We start from the raw sequence: 22,396 nt of genomic DNA on the forward strand, positions 1-22,396 counted from the left end.
TGAGAGCTTTCTATTGGCTCTGATCAGCAAACAAATCATGCCCCTCTCTCTCTCTCTCTCTCTCACACACACACACACACATCTCTCTCTCTCTCACACACACACACACACACACACACACACACATCTCTCTCTCTCTCACACACACACACACACACTCACACATCTCTCTCTCTCTCTTTCTCTCTCTCTCACACACACACACACACACACACACATCTCTCTCTCTCTTTCTCTCTCTCTCTCTCTCTCTCACACACACACACACGTTTTGATTACAAACAAGAAGAAAACAAATCCTAAATAGGACCATAATGTTTTTTAGTTTTTAAACACAGCAATCACAAAAACACTGTGAAATATGCAATATTGAGAATCAAATGTACCATGAAATTTATTTACAATTTTTTTTATATCAATGCTTTTACACGAAAATATGATTTCAGAGCAAAATTTCACATCTGATGTGTTGCTTGTCCTTTCTTTCTTATTAGTAGAAACCATTATTACATTTTTTAGTTTTCAAGTTATTGTGTCTTGTGGAATAAATTAATTAAAGTAAATGTAATCATAAGAATCCCTCTTTTTAAAATGTTAAACATTTAACAGTTTCTATAATGTGAATGTAGAATCAGGACTGATCAGGAGTTTGCACATTTCTACTCACCCTTTCTTTCTTTCTTTCTTTCTTGAATTCCTTTCTAATTCATCATTTTTTTTTCTTTTTGCACGATCTCAAACTTGATTCATATGTTTGTATAATCAACCTCATGGTGTTCATTTTCATGTTTATTGTTAAAACTACAAATGCAAGCTTTTATATATAATACTTGCAGCACTGTGTACTGGACTAACAGGGACTAATAATGAACGAATTAAGAGTCTAAAGATTCTCGCTTTATTACAGCGCCACCTGCTGGACACGCGCTGTTCGTCGCTTACTGACGCGTGAACGTCTCCTTTAAATAACGCGACGCTTCCTTCAGTGCGGTCAGTGTAGGGCGCTGCTCACATTTAATGAAGCAAATCTATTTATTTATTTTTTCATTTAAGTTTACCGGTATTGTTAACTGGTTGTAAAAGGTTTAAAAGGGATAATGCACGCAGAGCAATCGGTCCTTTGCAGCATTGGTACTTTCTCAGTCTTTTTTATGGACCACAGAACTTGGCATTTGGGATAATTCACACACCCATGATGACTGCGCCATCTTTACACGAGATCAGGACAATTTTGAGAACTCTATACTACTCTACCATTGTTTTTTATGGGTCCTTGCATGTGCCAAATTCAAAGTCCAATTAAAAAAATGGTATAAGGAAAAAATATGTTCAAAATCGGGATTTTGTTAGGACAGTAAGCAAAATGGGCAGACTATTTAAAAAAATGGTGCTGTAAACAAATTCAGATATGGAGTTATTTATAGTATAAAAGTATATAATTCGTACTTCAGAAGATCAGTACACCTTTAATTAAAACATTCTGTCGCATTTAAAGTATTTGCTGGAGAAATGGTGAATTCTTCATCAGATTCTAACAGCACGCGGGACTTAAGGAGCGTCGCGTCGCGTTATTTAAAGGGGAAGTTCACGCGTCAATAAGAAACAAACTGTCTAAAGTAACTGGACGACACTTTCGGATCAACGTGTGCACATTTTCATTTACATACTTGTCTTCTGCGTCTAGATCTCATGCTGTGCCCAGGTATTTTCCTTTTCTTTTTTGGTCGATTATAATTTGTTTACGTGCTTAGTGTATCACTATTATTATTATTACAGATGAGAATTGACTAATTCTAGCAAATTTAAATTGATGTAATGTTAATTAACACGCATCATCCCAGGTCACTTTCTTTAGTTTTCTAAGAGATGACTGAATCTCATTAGCAGAAGTCAGTGGATATCTGTCTGTGTCCAAACTCTGCTCATCAGCGCCTGCAGTCGCTTACAAAACATCATTCTATTAGTGACAAATCAGTAGCAGATGATTTATGATAGTTGTCTTCAATATATATGCAGGGGAGACACTGGGGCATGTTGTCACTCTTTTACTCCAGTGAATATTTCTCAGGGTGTGTTTACTTTTAAAGGTCTTGAAAATCACTCAGAAATTTCTAATAAATTACACTAATAATTACAATGAAGTGGCAAGAAGCGTTAAATGAAACATTACATTTTGAAGTAGAAAAAAAAAAAAAAAGGAAATTATAAATTGTAATTGTAATTGTAAAACTTATATTTTTTTTATCATTTAGATTTTTTTACTATTTTGAACCATTTTTATTTTTACATATTTTCATATTAATTTCAGTTTTAGTAATTTTTAGTTTTATTTTTTTTTTAAATATCGATAAATATTTTTAATTCAGTTTGTCATTTCTGTTTTTTGAAAAAGATATTTCAGCTTTATTTAAATCTGAAAATGATTTTAAAAAACGTTTAGTTTTAGTTGGAAATAACAATAGTCTCAAATTCACACACACAAAAAAATAATAAATCTAATAATTGACAGAAATAATAAAATAGGATGATATTGGACTGATAGTTTGGATGATAGAAATATTCACAAAATATTCTAGACTCTCTTTTATATCTGATAGAAGGTTAAATAGACACACGTAAACAGACAAAACCACACATCCTTCATGTGGCAGAGACGCTCAGGACCAAGCTTTTGAATGAAGCGGGTGTTTTATTGTACTCCATGTCCTGCTCTATTTGGGTCCGAGCATGTCCTGCGGTCGCACCCACTGCTCAAACTGCTCCTCCGTCAGTAAACCCAGCTTCACCGCCGTGGCTTTCAGAGTCGATCCCTCTTTGTGCGCCGTCTTTGCAATCAGGGCAGCTTTATCATACCCTGAAAGAGAGCGAGAGACGACTGAGCGACTGACCACACACACACTGACCCCAGGTGTATTACTGCTCTCTGTGTGGTTACCTATGTGCGGGTTCAGCGCTGTGACCAGCATCAGAGACTCGTTCATCAGTTTGTTGATCCTCTCTGTATTAGCCTCGATCCCAGACACACAGTTATTGGTGAAGGAGACCGAAGCGTCGCCCAGCAGCCGAGCAGAGTTCAGCACGTTCTTAATCTGGAACACAGAAACTACTGCTTGGTTTTTTCTCTAGGGAACACATGAACTGATTAAATCATATCTTGAAAGGACTCACGATCATGGGCTTGAACACGTTGAGCTCAAAGTGTCCGTTGCTTCCTCCGATAGTAACAGCCACGTGGTTCCCCATCACCTGAGCTGCTACCATAGTCATAGCCTCACACTGCGTGGGGTTCACCTTCCCTGACACACACACACACACACACACAGGTCAGTGCGTGACCGAGCCTCAGGCTGTGATTGGCCGGCCGGCGCGTCACTCACCGGGCATGATGCTGGAGCCGGGCTCGTTCTCGGGCAGCATCAGTTCTCCCAGACCCGAGCGAGGGCCAGATCCCAGGAAGCGGATGTCGTTGGCGATCTTCATCATGCTGACGGCGACGGTGTTCAGAGAGCCGCTCAGCTCCACCAGTGCATCGTGGGCCGCCAGAGCCTCGAACTTATTCACCGCTGTGACGAACGGAAGACCTGCGGACCAGAAGCAGAAGGTGTGTGTTAATGTGAATAACAAATGATCTAAATATTGAGAAAATCATCTTTAAAGTTGTTCAGATGAAGTTCTTAGCAATGCATATTACTAATCAAACATTAAGTTGTGATATATTTATGGTAGGAAATATACAAAATATCTTCATGGAACATGATCTTTACTTAATATCCTAATGATTTTTGGCATAAAAGATAAATGTATAATTTTACACATACAGTGTATTGTTGTCTATTTCTTTTGACTAATAGTTTTGCAGCCCTAACTTGTATAGAGCTCATTTTTCACTGATTGTTAAACCTGTGAGTGTTACATTGTGTGTGTGTGTGTGTGTGTGTGTGTGTGTGTGTTACCTGTGAGCGCAGCTACTTTATCTGCTACTCTCTCAGCGAAGCCGATGCGTGTGTTGAGTCCGGTGCCCACCGCAGTCCCCCCCGCTGCCAGCTCATACACACGACACATGGACGCTTTCACTCGCTCCATGCTGTACTTCACCTGCTGCACGTATCCACCGAACTCCTGCACACACACACACACAGAGACATGTATGATCACGTTTGTCAGCGGATCTGTATTCGTCAGACACTCTTATCTGGAGTGTGTTCCACTGCAGTGTGTCTCTAGAGGAGTATTTGAGAGCTGATCCGTCTGAAGTGTGTTTAGTGTGTGCAGCTGTACCTGTCCGAGCGAGAGCGGCACGGCGTCCTGTGTGTGTGTGCGGCCGATCTTGATGATGTCTCTGAACTGCTCAGCTTTAGCAGCGAGAGCGTCGTGCAGCGTCTGAAGAGCCGGCAGGAGAACCTGGTGCACCTCTGTAGCAGCGGCGATGTGCATCGCGGTGGGGAACGTGTCATTAGAGCTCTGAAACACACACACACACACACACACAGAGAGAGAGTCAGTACCGCTACACAACACTGATCACTCTACAACACAGAGACAGATATATACATGTTTCCTAAAAGGGTTAATGCTCTTACACCAAATACTTTTTTTTAATTTGAAAATACAGAGCAAGAGTCATGATGAGAAACAATTTGATATTAAGAGTGTTTATGTAATATTTATTAGTATTAAGGGAAGTAATGAAGCAAAATTCATTCATTCTGTGTATGTGTGTGTGTGTGTGTGTGAGACCTGGCTCTTGTTGACGTGGTCGTTGGGGTGGACAGGATGTTTGCTGCCCAGTGTTCCTCCGAGGATCTCGATGGCTCTGTTACTGATCACCTCGTTGACGTTCATGTTCGTCTGTGTTCCGGATCCCGTTTGCCACACCACCAGCGGGAAGTGATCATCCAGCTTCCCATCAGCCACCTGGGCACAGAAACACACAGCAGACACACACCAGCGCGTCTCAGTCTCATCAAGCTCAGATATACAGTTCACCCTAACAGCCCAGGGGTGTAATAAACCTCATCAGCTGCTTTAATGATGGCGTCTGCGATCTTCGGGTCCAAACCGTAATCTTTATTCACTTCCGCAGCAGCTTTCTTCAGGATCCCGAAGGCTCTGATCACCTGAATCTACAGGAAGAGGAATTATTCTCAGCGTTACACACTGTTACAGATCATAATCAGACATTAATGAGAGTCATGAGTGTGTTTCTCACGGGCATTCTCTCTGTGACTCCTCCGATCTTGAAGTTCATGGTTGATCTGACCGTCTGAGCTCCATAATATTTATCAGAAGGGACTCTGAGTTCCCCGAACGTGTCCCTCTCGACCCGGAACGACTCTGAACTGGCCTGAAACCACAGAACACACATCAAATCTGATACACACGTGTCCTGCAGCACAGAAGCAGTCATCAGTATTTAGATGATGTTTAGGCATAATCGGTTTAAAAAAGTAGACCCTTTCCCAATTCTTATGTTTCTAAATCACTGTAAATCACACTTTTACCCCTCAGAAAAACAATCAAGCTGTATTTAAACGCAAATACACACACATAATGTTACGAAATACATATATGATGATACTAGAGGCGTGTGATTTCTGAGGGCTTCACATAAAGGTCATGCACCGGCCCGTCAATGCGGCCAACAGCGCACTAAACACCGCAAAAACAGCACGATTTTACCATTCTGAGCGACTTGAGCAGGAGCACCGGCGCTGGGCAGATGTTCCCGAGGCTGCTGGATCTCTGTGCGGCACACAGCTTCCACAGATCCGCGCTGAAGCGCTGCAGGCTCCTTGCGGAACGATACATGGTGACAGGGCGGAACTAGTTTCTCACCAACCAGAGACGAGGATCAGGGGGCGGACACTTATTAGTGAAACACACGCGTGGAATTAAACTCGAGAAATTAGAACTAAATGAGCGCTTTTCGTGACCTGAATCTCTATTCTGTCTACAGACTCTACTATACATACTATAGATCAAAATAATTATGTATTATGTTTCGCTAAAAGACTACAGTTGTGGATTTCAAGAGCGGAGAACACAGCTGTTACTTTTCTCAACGCTTTTCAGGATTGACCAATCACAGCCGACTGTTGACATACTGGGTTTTTTTCATAAGGTCAATTTATTTATTTATTTTATGAATAAATCATCTCTCCATTGATGTGCGGTTTGTTCGGAGGACAATATCTGTCTGAGATACAACTATTTGAAAATCTGGAATCTGAGGGAACAAAAAAATCTAAATATTGAGAAAATCATCTTTAAAGTTGTTCAAATGAAGCTCTTAACAACGCATATTACTAATCAAAAATTAAGCTCTGATATATTTACGGTAGTTAATGTACTAAATTACTTCATGAAAGATGATCTTAATATCCTAATGATTTTTGGCATAAAAGAGAAATGTATAATTGTGACCCATACAATGTATTGTTGTCTATTGCTACAAATACAACTGTGCTACTGATGACTACTTCTGTGCTGCAGGGACACATATAAAATAATATAGTATAATATATAATTATATATAATATTGTTATATATTATACACAATCATTTACCATCACTAACTGCTGTGCCAGATTTCTGCGCAAATCGACGTACGTGCAACTTTATTAATAATTATTATTTATTATTTGTGATTTTTGCCTATTCAAATATTTTATACGTTTTTTCCATGCCTATAAACAACACATAGTATTTATAGTTTAACAAAACTGACAGTAGCTGATTAAACTGATTTTTATTGAACACTATTTTTATCAAAATCATATTGTTATAATATATAATAAAAAAATTATAAATGATTATTATTATTATATTCAATCATGTGGATAGGGCTAGTTATTTGTAGAGTTACACAGTGCATCCAGCAGATGGAGACAACATTCAACAAATCAGATCCAGAATCAAAGCCTTGAGACGCACAAGAACAAACGCGTTTGGACAAGAAACCGAATGTTTTAATAAACTTTTTAGCAACGTTTTCTCACAGTTATGAACAAAACATTAGCTCAAAAACATTATGTGTTTTAACTGGATAGTCGTCAAGCGGTTTTTAAATGTTACACTTCAGAACGTTCATTCAAATGTAACATTCACCCGGGGTTTGGAAAATGATACAAATGGAACGTTCCAAGAAAACCTTTTTAAAAAGCGGATGTTTTGAACGTTTCACGTTAATAAAGCGTTCTCAGAATATTTTTGTGAGCTGGGAAGATCCCACAATCAGTGTCAGTGTGCTGTGATGTTCATGTTTTATTAATAAAATCATATCTTAAGTTCTAACCTCGGAGTGTCATCATATTTTAGGCCCAAAAGACGAAAGAGTGAGCCTGAACGCTTGTTGAGGATCGTGTGTGTGTGTGTTCTGTCAGCAGTTGTTTGAGATGATGTGAATGTGAATGATGATGATAAGTGTTCCTGTCACACATCTTTATCTGTTTCCAACTCGGTTTGCAGCTCTATTCGACTCTAATCAGCTGCTAATTGAAACTAACCATGATCGATAGCGTCGAACGACTCTGACAAGAAGTGATCAGATCGGACTTCTCTTATCAAGTGACTGTAAATGACGAAATTATAGTCAGTGCTACTGAAAAACTGAAGAACTGGGCTCGAACGAAGCTTTATCTCTGAGTAACGAGGAACAGATGAAAGTTCGTCGTTATTGATGCGTTTAATCAAACACTCCGTGTCAGGAACGCTCCTCAAGGCCATTATTTTCTCTTTCCAGAAGGATCTCGACACGAGGTGCCACGACTGTGACAGCAGATCAATTAACTGCAATGATTGGCAAAGCGCAAATATTAGCTGTTCCCAGATCAGTCTTTCCTGCATGACATGGTTTCATGATATTAGTCGGATTTATCTGTGAAAGAGCTTCAATCAGACTGGGAGTAGATCAATGCGCTCCTGTGATCAGTGTTTAATTCATTACCTTCCACTTATCATGATGATAACCGACTTGAAATATATTTAAATAAACCCCAACTATATATATATATGGGGTGTGTGTGTGTGTGTGTGTGTGTGTTATATGTTCACACGTTTTTCAAGTTTTTAATCAATGGTGAAATATGTATTTTTTTATTTTAATATATAGAACAAATACATTTTAAATGCTTTAAAAATATATTCATATATACAGCACATGTATATTTTAACCTTTTCTTAGATTTTAAAATATATTTTTAAAAATAATGTCTGCTTGAAAATGTGTATTTTTCATGTATGGGAAGAGAAGGTATACAAAGATTTTAACAACTTTTCTCCATTCATTTTTATATCAAAATGTTGACTGCCAGTGAATATGTTTATTTTTGAAAGTCATTTTCTGTGTAAACATAAACCTAAACGTTTTGAGATATTCAATATTTATTATTGCCAAATAGATATTAATTAAATACAATATTATATTCTAGTAATTTATTTTAGTAAAGACATTATTTTTTTAAAATCAGAGACATTATATCTACTCGTTAATATTTCGTGATTTAATTTTTTAATAATCCATTGCACAAAAATCACAAAACTTTACTTTACTACAATAATTTCAAACAAAGACAAATAATGGAATACAATCAAAGTCATACCATCTTCGCTTTTATCCATTAGATTTTTATTCAATATTTCTATTCACTATTCATTTCTATAATAATTCTATACATTTCTATAATTTTCATCGGTAATCAAATAGAGTTTAATTTAATTTTAATTACACATTTAAGCAATTAAACTTAAAGTTTTTATTTTAACGGATTTATAATTATTACTATGTTTTATTTTTATTAATCCGTTGCACAAAATAGCATAAAAAATTTAAATCACAAAAATACTAAAATAATTTCTAACATAGACGAATTACCAGAATACAATCAGAATAAAGTCATACCATCTGTCTTGTTATCCATTTGAATTGTATTGATTTTATTAATTATTAATTTCTATAATTAAATCTATTAATTTCTATAATCTCAACTATATTTTTCATCAGTAGTAAATAATATATATATATATATATATATATATATATATATATATATATATATATATATATATATATATATATATATATATATATATATATATAATTTTTATTTTTTATTTTTTTAACGCGTTTAGTTATAAACAATGTATAATGTCATGAAACTAGGCTTTTGGTTGCAGCTTCAGGAGTGTGTGTTTAATCCAGGTGCATCCTGACTTTCCTCCTCCTCAGGTTTCTTCTTTCTTCTCCTTCATCTCATTCTTCTCAGACAGCCAATCAGAGCTCGTGTACCTGCAGGAAGTTTGACCCGTTATTCTCCTCCCTCATAAAACATCATCACCTCCCTCACTAGTGACCTCCCGCTTTCGCTCATCGCAACCTGACGAACTGCATGGAAGCAGAAGTCCCCGGATTGTTCTCCAGCCATGCAGTTCCAGCCCTCGCACGCTCCTCTTTACGCGCCGACGCCCGCGCCGCCCGCGCACCCGACGCCCTTCTACATCGAGGACATTCTGGGCAGAAACGCGTCCGTGCCTGGCCCGGTGGTGCCCACGCCGACCCTGCCGTCTCCAAACTCTTCGTTCACCAGCCTGATCCCGTCTTACCGGACCCCGATCTACGAGCCCACGCCGGTCCACCCGGTCCTGTCGCCGCAGGCGCTCGCTTACGCGTCCATCTACCCGTTCCAGAGAGACTTTACGCACGCGCTGATCCGCCACGACCCGCTGGGTGAGAGCCAGACTCATTTCTGTCCTGTTTAGATCTAAACCAGACCTGGTGAAGAGCCCGGCTCATGAAAACGCGTATCAATTTGAAATTATATTCGCGTCCTGTTTGATTCGCATGATTTATAATCCGCATGTGTTTGACGTGCACCTACCCACACCCCGATTCCTAAGAACTGAGTTCCATGTGCAGGCCAAATCAATTTCTGAGTATGAATAGCACGCCAAATGATAACAGAAACTCGTGCTGCTGAACCGTACTTTACCCTGGACAGCTCTGTCGCTGCATGCTTTTACTAAAGCTACACTTTTGTACCTTTTTACCACTTCTCTCCTAAAAATAAAGGTTCTTTATTTGCATCAAAGAGTCTGTTTTTAAAATGCTCATCCAAACGGTTCTTCTGCGAACCAAAGATGGCATCACTGCAAAAACGAACTTTTTGGCACCTTTATTTTTAAGACATGTAAAAGGTGCATATTAGTGTCTAAAATGCGAAATTAGTAGCTTCTGCATTGTGATTGATTCTCTAGCTGTGATTCTCTTAAAGCTTTCTTTTAATATAAAAAATCTGACTCCACATTAACTGAATCTTGTCAAAAATCTGTTTCATTAAAATAAAAATGATTTAACGTTACCGAATCAGCCTAAATGCGTTCATTTGTGTCCTACTATGGGTTAAGTCGGATAGAAGTATGTGTGCGTAAACCTGAAAGCCGACGTGCATTGTGAAACTGTGCCTAAAAGTTCGTGATTTGGCCATAGAAAGCCGAGTTTCATGAGGTCTGTTTACCAACAGCTCGTGTGGTTAATAATATCAACCAGACTGACCTGAAGAGGAAGCTCTTCTTGATTTCGAAACTGCAGTTCAAAGCGCATTAGTGTGACCCTGCTGCTTCAACCGAGCGTGAATTCGGATCGTGCTCCAGATGCTGCTCTACAGGAAGCGTGTTTGGCTGAGGAAGACTCTCTGATCTTCCTCACATGTTGTTGGTCTGAGGTTCAAACTGCCTGTGTTCTGCAAGCCCTGACCCTTTCCGTTCACTCCGGAAATCTTGAGCTCTCGATAGGAGTAGATGTGCTTTCAGAAGCTGTGAGATGTTTTCCTGGAGCAGGACTCGTGCACGCTGCTGATTATTTTATCCACATCCTCAATACACACATATTCAGGAAACACTCGACTTCTGATAGCCGGGATCCGTTTTTTACGGATTGTTCGTTTCCTTTCATTGAGCTGAACCTTTTTAACTCGAACACACCTCACGGAACTTTATAATGATCTACACACGCTTCAGATCTGCATGCTTTTAAAACTAAACTAATGCCTATAGAAATGTGACATCCGTTTTATTATTGCAAATATGATTTGTAAGAATACGGCCTAAACAGATGTCTAGGCGATCATATAAATAAATTCATTTAGGCTTATATTTAATACATACTCATATATTTATAAATACCTTACAAACAAACTAAAGTCTAAAAGAAATCAAAAACTATTTTACACCATTAGAATTGTATTACTCTTAAATAAAATAGTTTTATGAATTGCAAGGCTTATTGAGAATATAGGTGCTGTAATTTTCTTTAACTGTGACGCGTGAAGGTATTTTCTTGGACTGAAATATATGGAGGACAAAATATATTCCTAAATGTTTTTTTAAATGTAATTATATTTTTTAAATATATTTTCAGAAAATGTGTGTGTGTGTGTGTGTAGGCTATATATATAGGCTATATATATATATATATATATATATATATATATATATATATATATATATATATATATATATATATATATATATATATATATATATATATAAAACGAAATAAAATAAAAAACTTCATTTATATATGTATGTAGGCCTGTGGCCAAAAAAAATAAATTTTTATTTAATTTCGTTCTTGCGCTTATTTTTATGCTCTACAATTATTTTACGACATATATTGTAGGCCTGTATTTGAATATTTTAATAAGTATATACTATCCTGAATATTAAATTATGAAATCTAAATCTTTGTTTTAATAGATGGAAAAAAAGATGTAGATTTTAAAAGCATCTAGAAGCGGATCATGTGATAAAGGTCTGATCTGAAGGTGATTAATCGGGTTTGTACAGACGGGATGAATCGCAGTTTCCTGTGTGTTTGCGCGGGAACTGGACGGATGTTCACCCCATTCTCCAGATTAACCAACAGGAAACACATTGACGGAAATTTTGCCATAGTTCTTCTGCTTATAAACCCCAGCTTTCAGCGGATGTTCGAGCTGACAGACAGACAAACCAAACACGTTATTCAGCTTCAGTCCTGCGCGATTGCTCTCGATGTGATCACGTGTTTGCACAAATAGATTTTAAGCAGTTTTCGCGTGCATATATTACGCACCTAACGTTACATTTGCACGCCAAAGTTCATTCTGCATATGAAACAGATTCGTGCAGCTGACACGCGCTTGTTCTCGTGTGTTGTGCAGGTAAACCTCTGCTGTGGACGCCGTTCATCCAGAGACCTCTGCACAAGAGGAAAGGAGGACAGGTTCGCTTCTCCAACGACCAGACCATCGAGCTGGAGAAGAAGTTCGAGACCCAGAAGTATCTGTCTCCTCCCGAGAGAAAGAGACTGGCCAAGATGCTGCAGCTGAGCGAGAGACAGGTGAGTGCTCCCATCACACAACATCAGAGCAATGCGTGCTTCATCTTCATCTTCATCTTCATCTTCATCTCCATCTGTCTGCAGGTGAAGACCTGGTTCCAGAACCGTCGCGCGAAGTGGAGGCGACTGAAGCAGGTGAGAATCTGCTCTTAATGCACACGGCAAAGAGTTTCATTTATTATAATAATTATAGGAATCCTGGACTATGTGTTGTTAGAAGTATCCTAAATAATAATCAGAATCTCTGACGTCTCGTTTGAACATTTACAGCAAACACAAACACAACTAACAAACAAAACAAAAAGAGAAATGCATTGTAAAAATGTCTTCCACTTTTCAAGTGACTAATCTCAATGAAAACAGCTTTATATTGTTGTAATATTTTATTCTGTTATTTTATTACACTACAAATGATTTTTCGAAGTAAAATTGAGATTAGTTTATTGGAGCGCGTTTCACAAGAAAATATTTCGGTCTTTTACAAAATTTCACGTTTAATTTAATGCGTTACTCGCCGTTTCGTTTATTTTGTAATTTTATTTTTGAGTGAAAATTACTTGCGATTTGTTGGATGAAATGGTTTCTACACCTGGTCTGTTTATTTATTTATTTATTTGTTATTTAATTATCCTGTTCGTTCGTTTTGATCGTTTTTGATCGCTGCTTCATAACAGCGCAATAAATAAATAAATAAATAAACAAATCAGTTAAAAATAACACGAAATAAAATGTATACAAAACATAAATACGACATAAATATGTTTTATTATTTAAATGTAGTAAAATAATAGCTATTTTATAATATGCTAAAATATTAATATAGCCTAATGTTTATAATTCATAGAAAAATCTATATTATATTTATAATCTCTCTCTTTTATTTATTTATTTATTTATTTATTTTTAGAAATAAATACAGCTGAATTAAAAAGCTCTGAACAAGGTTTGATACTGAGATGTTTGTGTGATGTTGTTGGATCAGGAGAATCCTCCGAGCGGTAAGAGAGATGTGGAGGACTCTGGCGAGCAGAGAAACTCGGACAGATCGAGTCCAGACGTGACACACGAGTCTGAAGAGTCTGATTCGGATCAGGAGCTGGACCTGGAGGAGGATCCTCAGCTCTGAGCGAACACCTCAGCACTGTACATACTGTATCATACTGTACATTCACAGCACAATTAACTTAATGTGTAGATCTAGATACAAACCTGTATATGGCGTCTTGTGGGAAACTGTGTAAATACTTTGTGTTAGTCAATAAACAATATTTTGGGGATACGGTATCTGTTTCATTTGCCTTTTTAATGCATTCTTTTTTTTTTTTTACACGAATCCAAGAATTGCACACAAAATACATCTCTCGCAAAACAAAGCACTGTTCTAAATATCACAAACACATCTCAGAAGCAAACATTTGCAAACACTGTTAGATGTGTGTGTTCATAGAGAATTGTGTTGTTTTGCAAAAACTGTTTTATGAAACTGAGTCAAAGTCAGAATCAGTGTGTGGTTTTGTAGATCTGGTGTGTGTTTCTGCTGTTTGAGAGAAACTGTGTGTGACGAGGAAAGACTCTGATGAGAAACTGTAATACGGCAGACTGAGTTTCCTTTATTCTGAGGTGATGAAGAATGAGTTATTAGTTCTTTATCTGTTGATCCACAGTCCTCTCCTCACAGCAGATTACCTCTTAGTCATTAAAATCAATGAAACTCTTTCAGTTCCTGAAGTTTGGGATCTGGAGCTCGGTGATCTGTTCTGCTTCTGCTTCATCTTATCGCTTCCAACAAGACAAACACACAGTTTGAGCTGATGCTGGAGTTAATGATTGGATCCTGGGTGATGAATCACAGCGAGAGAGTTCAACAGCCTCGCAGCGGTGAGAGTTTGCTCCTAAACCAACACCATGAGCATCGATCCGGCCTCAACTGAGAAATGCTTCACAAATCGTGATCCTGAAAACAAACCCAGCATGTGAACTGAAGCCCTGACCGCAGACTCAAACACGTCCTGAACATGTCTTCACCTCTGAAAGATGAAGGGAATTTACTGGTTCCACCAAGAATAGAGGTTCTTCGAGGAAACATAATACACCATCTTTATTTTGAAGAGTGCATGCAAAACCCTCAAAGCCTCAGTTTGTTTATGCCACTAAAACTTTAGATTGATTCAGTTGTATTTGTTTGTCAGATTGAACTTAACCCTGAACATAAAACACGATTTCTGTACTTTTTAAATTATTATTATTGAAAAGCAAACAGCACTTGTCGTGATGATCAGTGAGACCTGAGTGATATTTTCCTGGTTTGGTGTTTCTAGTCAGAATTGCTGGTAAATCTCTCATCAATCTTATCTCTTTATCTCCTTTTTTCATTTGAAATGAGCGCAGGTTTTGTGTTTCGATACTGAACTGACTGACTGTAGACCTCATTGAGCTCATCACTGAGTGAAAAAGCATTATTTGTGGCTTATTTTCAGGCAGAAGCTCAGATCAGAGGTCTATGTGTGATGATATAGCAAAAGCAGAGATTTACAAGCAATTAAAAAAAGGACTGTCATTCTAAATAAAGTGAAAATATTCACCCAATCACCTGGTGCCTGAGCTCAGATCAACGAGGCAACCAATCAGCTCCATGAAGAAACAAAACAAACTGTGCTAACAACACACTGGGTCACAATTATACATTTCTCTTTTATGCTAAAAATCATTAGGATATTAAGATCATGTTCCATGAAGATATTTAGTACATTTCCTACCGTAAATATACATATATATAAATATTTCTGAACAACTTTAAAGATGATTTTCTCAATATTTAGATGTTTTTGCTCCCTCAGATTCCAGATTTTCTAATAGTTGTATCTCAGACAGATATCGTCCTCCTGACAAACCACACATCACTGGAGAGATCATTTATTCAGCTCCAGATGATGTATAGATCTCAATTTCATAAGATTGTCTCTTCTGACTGGTTTTGTGCTCCAGGTCTCATATCTCTCTCTTTAGACTCGTTCTGTCGGGGGGAGAGCATCCTATCCTGACGAAACCCCCCCGACTGAGTGTTTATGATCTGGAGCTGTGCTCACGTTTACAGAAGTCATTATTTATCAGCGCAGACAGTGAAGCAGAAGGCTGACGGTGATATAAAAGCTCCATCTCCAGCTGAATGAGGTCTAATTGAAGAGCAAACAGCACACTTGAGTGAACGATGAGCCCTGAGTGATGTTCTCCTGAGCTGCTGGAGGAATCTGCTCCTCATCTGAAGGCCACGAGCGCTGCTTGTTACCAACACAGAGGGACACAAAAGCTCAAATATTGACCCGTCAGCCGGAGATATGTCCAGTGGCTCTGATAGTTTAATTGACAACAACTCTTGCTTCATCAGATCAATTAGAGGGACTCTTTCAGGCCTGTTCGCTCTGGTCACAGCGCTGTGTGTGTGTGTGTGTGTGTGTTTAAACTCCAGTCAGTCTTTTCCATGATGGCTGGGATCTGGGATCCTAATGGCCTGTTTGTTCCCTTTTGCTCGGGCAAACGCTCAGATTGCTTTTATGTGCGGCCGTGAACGAGCTTGTGATTTATTCCTCCTGTGACTTAATGAGACGTGATAACAAGACTTCCATTAGAGATCCTGCATGCGGTGATTAGGCAGTTCTCCTCTTGCTCTCAGCGTTCACAGACAGAACAGTGAGTGAGCGTCTAATAACTCTAATAACTGTAATGAAGATCATCTCTCTGCAGGACGGGACGATGACATCAGTCTGGAAACACACGGAAGAGAAGTCAGCCTGACTCACCGTTGATGGAAACTTTTTAGTTAGATATGGCACAAAAAAACATTTTTAAATGCATTTCACAATATGCAAAAAGAGCCAAAAATATTCTTAATCTGTCTAAATAAGCTACTGTAAGATTGGAAATGTATTTTCTTGTCCCTCAAAAATATTTTTGCTTATACTGTCTAAAATTTCTGTTTGCAACATACATTTAAATTATATTTTGGCCAGAAAACAAGTGTATATCTTTGGCCGCGTGTGGCTGGATGTTGATGTGATATTTCTAAATGTACTGTTTGTTTCAGAACATTCAACAGAAACGTTCCCTTAATGTTTGCAGAACTGTTTTAAACATTTTGGACATTTTGAACATTCAGAGAACATTCAGAAACAATGTTGTTAAAAGTCATTGGGAACATTGTCAAAAAGTTCTCAGAATGTGTTTTTATCAGCAAATAGTCTCTGATCAGTGTTTATCTGAGCAAACGTGTGTGAGTGTGTGTGTGTGTGTGAGAGAGAGAGAGTGTGAGTGTGTGTGTGTGTGTGTGAGAGAGAGAGAGAGAGAGAGAGAGTGTGTGTGTATGAGTAGACAGTGCAGACTTGTGTGATATCAGTGTTTTATTATAAATCTTCTGGAGCCAGTTGTTCAAATGTAATCCGATCGGATTCTGTCCATCAGATTGGATCAAATCTTAAAAATGGGTTCTTCAGAGGACTCTGAATTCGGATTAGATCACAAAGTCTTGGTTTAGATCTGGATTGAATCCTCAGTTTGAGTCAGATTGGGATGTTTTCAGAAACAGAAAGCTGGTGGTTAGTGGATAGTGACAGTGGTTTTTATCAATCAATCATCACGGTGCATTCAGTGCCTGATGAAGTCTGAGTTCTTCTGTGAGTCTAGATAGAAGGCTTCTCGTTTCTGTCTCTTCTGTCTGTAAAGCTAACAGCTGGGGTTCTTGGACACACACGATCGTGTTCTGTGGTGTGTGTGTACTGAACTCATGATGTCTGTCATAAAACTCCGGCTGATCAACACGGCCGATCTGCTGAGCTCATGATCAGGTTTTCATCCGTACACACACCTGAGATAAGAGTCAAGCTGCCACTGCGTTCCATCAGCGCCTGTGTGTGTGTGTGTGTGTGTGTGTGTGTGTGTGTGTGTCTCTCTCTCTCTCTCTCTCTCTCTCTCTCTCTCTCTCACACACACACACACACACACACTCACACACACTCTCTCTCTCTCTCTCACACACACACACAGATGGGCTGTGGCCACCAGTGGTGATGACAGAGCAGGAGAGAGTCTGGAGTAAGGCTGCTAGTAAGTGCTTGATTTCCCGGCCCGGGACGATTAATCTGTGTGCCTCAGGAAGTTATTCCTGCATGTATGTTTCCACAAATACTGTTATTGGGAGAGCTCAGGGCTACGAACAATGGAGGCTAATTTGTTTTGCTTCCTCTCTGGCCCACGGCGGGCTGTGAAAACACAGATGAGAATGTGAGGAAACGCTCTTAAATCAGGGCCGAGGAGCGCCGCTCAGCAGCACATTCATCTCAGTGGAGTCCCTGCATCTCCCTCCATCACAGATCACTCCGACTGAACTAAACGGTTTGGTTGTGAAGCAAACTAAGATTTTATGACTTGAGCTCATTTCTGGATGAGAAAAGTCTAGTGATGCTGTTGTCCTGAGATGATGATGATGATGATGATGATGATATTACACAGAGAAATGCGCCCCTTCAGGCAGAACACAGAACTGCAACAACACTGGCCACTGTTTCTTCCAGTTTCACTTTCCTGTTTAGTTAAATACATAAAATATTTTCACATATTTATATTTGTGTGTAATTGTATTTCTTTTATTTCTTTTTTTATAAATTCATAATTTAATATAACTATATATTTCTATATATGTGTGTGTGTGTGTGTGTGTGTGTGAGAGAGAGAGAGTGCTTTAGGGATTTTTTTGAGTGTGTAATCACTGGGGTGAAGATAAAATGTAGATGTTGTTTTCAGACGGAGACTGAAGGATGTACTGAGAGGATCTGAGCCGAGGAGAAGAGGGAGAACACTTGTCACGCTGTCTACACGCGTGTCAGGAACACCAGAGATGAAGAACCATCTCATTTCTCCATTGACGGAGCTAGCTGTATATTAAGAATGAATTTGCGTTTGTCACTTTTGAAAATAGCAGTATGAACTTTGGTTTCTGTTTATATTGATTTATGAAGTTTATAAAGTTTATAAAGAATTTATTTTATTTTGTATTATTTGTTTCTTTTCTTAAGACTAGGGAAGACAAACTATTTGATATGCATATTTTGAAAAGAGCTGTAAGTGCATAATGACATCAGTTAAATATAGTTTCATGAGCTGGACCCACAATTTCTGAAATTTGCCATTACTGAAAAACAAATGCAGTTGTATGTTCTGCTTTTGTGTATTATGTCATTAAACGCTCATATGTCTGCACCGACAGTGCAGTCTCTCTCTCTCTCACACACACACACACACACACACGCTCGCAGACAGACGGATCACTTCTCTGAACGCTCTCTGTTTGAGTGTGCAGTGATGTGTCTTGGCTGAATGCTCTCGCCTCTTTTAGAAAGCAGAAGTGAAACGCTCCCCTCTCCAGATCCCTCACACTCTTTAAAAAGCTGTAGAACGAGACAGAGCGACCTGTCGTCCTGTGACAGACTGATAGCAGCTCCTGTGGGTGTTCTCCTCCGATGCTCGCTCTCTCTCTGTCTCTGATCACACAACCGAGCCCTAAACAAACTACGACTGAAAGGAAGTGATAAACAGAGTTTCCTGTAGAGCTCTGCCTGTGATAACAGCCTCATGGAAGCGGTGTGAGACAAGGTTCTTCAAATGAAAGGCTTGTTCTTCAATTAGAGACACGCTGGAAACAATAAATAATCATAAATAAAACACTCTCCACATTCCTGAGGCATTACACTAATGCAGGAAAACCCAAATCAGAGTGTGTCCATGCATGACAAGCAACCAGAGATACGCAATCACATCACTTTTCAAGAATAACTAGTCAAGTAATGCATTACTTTTACATTTACAATCAAATATCTGATCTACCACAAGTCACTTTGTTTTCCCACCGTTTCCTCCAGAATGAGGCTTATTAGTTTCCTTTACCATAGTAAAAGTCAAATTGTGGGATAGTTGTTTCTGATTTGTTTAGTCAGATATACTTATTGATACATTTATTTTTCAGTAATGATTTGTTACAGATTCATGCATTTACAATTCAACAAATAATAATGATAATTATGAATAAAATGTATATTAATAATATGTATAACATTTTCTTAAAATGTTTACGGTTAATAAACCTATATTTGACAGTAAATTTAACATAAATTATTGTAATTGCGTATATATATATATTTGTCTCTCATCCAAGTTTAGCTGGAAACACTGATGCAATGTTGCAAGAGCAGCGCAGAGACGCTTCTGTTTCCACCTGGTTTGACCTTTGACCTCTCTAGCTGGGCTGTCATCTCCTCGAGTGCCCCTTCTCCTCGTTCGTTGCATAAGAAACAGAACAGAAATAACATGAGGTCAGCAGACAGACGCTCGTGAGTCTCTGTAAGAACACACACAGCTTCAGAAGAGTCAGACGTTGATCCGCGCGTGAGTCTGAAGCTCCTTCTAGAGCAGATCCGCTCACGACTCAGATTTACTGAATCATTAACTTCAGTTTAAGGTAGAATCGTTTGCACACAAACACAGATACAGATGTAAAAGAGCAATAAACTCACAGCTCCAGAGTGTAAACAACTTCAAAGCAGATCTATTCTTCAAAATAAACAGAGATCTATTACTGTTTACTTAAAGCTTCTGATCATTACTGTTAAACATACACTGCTTTGCTTTCATTAAGAGACTTTCATTTAATATAACTTAAATTGAAAAAATATTTTAGTACTATAACATAGATATAGATATATATGTGTGTGTGTGTGTGTGTGTGTGTGTGTGTGTGTGTGTGTGTCTCTCTGTGTGTGTGTGTGTGTGTCTTTGTCTGTGTCTGTGTGTGTGTGTGTGTGTGTGTGTGTGTGTGTGTCTCTCTGTGTGTGTGTGTGTGTGTCTTTGTCTGTGTCTGTGTGTGTGTGTGTGTGTGTGTGAAAGAGAGAGAGAGAGAGAGAGAGTGTGTGTATCTCTCTATGTGTGTGTGTGTGTGTGTGTGTGTGTGTGTGTGTCTGTGTGTCTGTCTGTGTGTGTGTGTGTGTGTGTGTGTGTGTGTCTGTGTGTCTGTGTGTGTGTGTGTGTGTGTGTGTGTGTCTGTGTGTGTGTGTGTGTATGTATGTGTGTGTGTGTGTGTGTGTGTGTGTGTGTGTATGTATGTGTGTGTGTGTGTGTGTGTGTGTGTGTATCTCTGTGTGTGTGTGTGTGTCTCTGTGTGTGTGTGTGTGTGTGTGTATGTATGTGTGTGTGTGTGTGTGTCTCTGTGTGTGTCTGTGTCTGTGTCTGTGTGTGTGTGTGTGTGTGTGTGTGTGTGTGTATGTATGTGTGTGTGTGTGTGTGTCTCTGTGTGTGTCTGTGTCTGTGTCTGTGTGTGTGTGTGTGTGTGTGTATGTGTGTGTGTGTGTGTGTGTGTGTGTGTGTGTGTGTGTCTGTGTGTGTGTGTGTGTGTGTGTGTGTGTCTGTGTGTGTGTGTGTGTGTGTCTGTGTGTGTGTCTCTGTGTGTGTGTGTGTGTGTGTGTGTGTGTGTGTGTGTGTGTGTGTGTGTGTGTGTGTGTCTCTGTGTGTGTGTGTGTGTGTGTGTGTGTGTGTGCTCTGAGTTCAGACTCCAGGGAAGCATCTCAAGGTCGAGGGCCGTCAGTCTCCAGATCTCTGCGGGTGAGCTCAAATTAGGGCACTAGCTAAACAGATCAGGAGGTTTTTCTAACACGATAAGCTATTCTTTCACATGTATGCAGAGTTTCAAAGGTGAACTATTGATCGTGAAGAGTAAACCAAGCCGACTTCATCACACCCACTAATCTAATCAGAGGATCGACAGAGAACACAGCTAACTCCAAAATAAACGCCCTGCAAACACAGCCTTCATACTGATACAGACACACAAGCGCCTGGACTCTTTTGTCTTGACATGAGCTTCAAATTAATAGATTCGAATGTATTATTGGATTTCTGCCTCATGAATATTAATTAGACCAGTTGACCTACCCGATTGGCTGGTAAGATACACGTTGCTATGAATATTAATGACCTATGAATTAGCTGATATGTGACCCTGGAGCACAAAACCAGTCATAAGAGTACATTTTTATTTACATAAAAGCTGAATAAATGATCTCTCCAGTGATGTGTGGTTTGTTCGGAGGACAATATTTGTCTGAGACACAACTATTTGAAAATCTGGAATCTGAGGGAGCAAAAAAATCTAAATATTGAGAAAATCATCTTTAAAGTTGTTCAGATGAAGCTCTTAACAATGCATATTACTAATCAAGAATAAAGTTTTAGGTAGAAAATATACTAAATATCTTCATGGAACATGATCTTAATATCCTAATGATTTTTGGCCTAAAAGAGAAATGTATAATTGTGACTCATAAAGTGTATTGTTGTCTGTTTCTACAGATATCTCTGTGATCTGATGACTGCTTCTGTGCCGCAGGACACTGGTCAATACTCACAGTGAAGCTGGTCAGTCGGTCACACAGAGACGGTGAGCGAGTTTAATGTTCAGACACAGGAAACAGTAAAAGTTGGACAGGAAGTGGAGAGAATGACACATAGTGACTATATGCCTATATTAAATGTGTGTGTGTGTGTGAGATCATTGACCTCAGAGCTGAGAGTCAGCAGAAACACACAATACAGCTCGGCCTGCTGCTGTTCCTGCTCTTCACACACATATCCGTTACAGATGTGAGGCACGGTGACCCGCCGCCGTGAGGAAACACTATTGTTCACACAAGAGTCTGAAGAACAGCATCAGATGAGCAGGAAATCACAGAAGAAGAAGCCCAGAACAATGTGCTCTCACTGAGACGTTCATGAGCAGCGCTCCAGTGTCTCTTTAGGCACACAGCCTTTAAACTGCATTCATGAGGAATTAAACCATGTGTCTGATGAACAGTTAGAAACTACAACTAGATCCTGTCTTATTTATGATACTCCAAGTTCATCTAGAAACTAATGGGATTGTAGTGAATGAGCTCTGAAGCAGCGCTTTGGCGACACCTAGTGGCGAATCAAGAGCTTGTCACC

General features: G+C 38.9%; 2 protein-coding genes across 2 annotated transcripts; one reads left to right on the top strand and one right to left on the bottom strand.

Moving 5' to 3' along the window:
- Positions 1 to 2,669: 2,669 nt before the first annotated feature.
- Positions 2,670 to 5,848, bottom strand: LOC127969506 (fumarate hydratase, mitochondrial-like). The gene is made up of 10 exons (XM_052571516.1): positions 5,680 to 5,848; positions 5,210 to 5,344; positions 5,013 to 5,123; positions 4,738 to 4,914; positions 4,279 to 4,461; positions 3,954 to 4,119; positions 3,378 to 3,581; positions 3,169 to 3,296; positions 2,936 to 3,089; positions 2,670 to 2,854 (listed from the first exon to the last, which is right to left on the bottom strand). Exons 1-10 carry the CDS (start codon positions 5,806 to 5,808, stop codon positions 2,712 to 2,714), a joined length of 1,530 nt encoding a protein of 509 aa, XP_052427476.1. The 5' UTR covers positions 5,809 to 5,848; the 3' UTR covers positions 2,670 to 2,711.
- Positions 5,849 to 9,357: 3,509 nt separating this feature from the next.
- On the top strand, positions 9,358 to 13,658 carry LOC127968740 (hematopoietically-expressed homeobox protein hhex-like). The gene is made up of 4 exons (XM_052570077.1): positions 9,358 to 9,724; positions 12,198 to 12,376; positions 12,461 to 12,511; positions 13,359 to 13,658. Exons 1-4 carry the CDS (start codon positions 9,421 to 9,423, stop codon positions 13,500 to 13,502), a joined length of 678 nt encoding a protein of 225 aa, XP_052426037.1. The 5' UTR covers positions 9,358 to 9,420; the 3' UTR covers positions 13,503 to 13,658.
- Positions 13,659 to 22,396: the final 8,738 nt, after the last annotated feature.

Source organism: Carassius gibelio, chromosome B12 (assembly GCF_023724105.1).
Source record: "Carassius gibelio isolate Cgi1373 ecotype wild population from Czech Republic chromosome B12, carGib1.2-hapl.c, whole genome shotgun sequence".
Lineage (NCBI taxonomy): Eukaryota > Metazoa > Chordata > Actinopteri > Cypriniformes > Cyprinidae > Carassius > Carassius gibelio.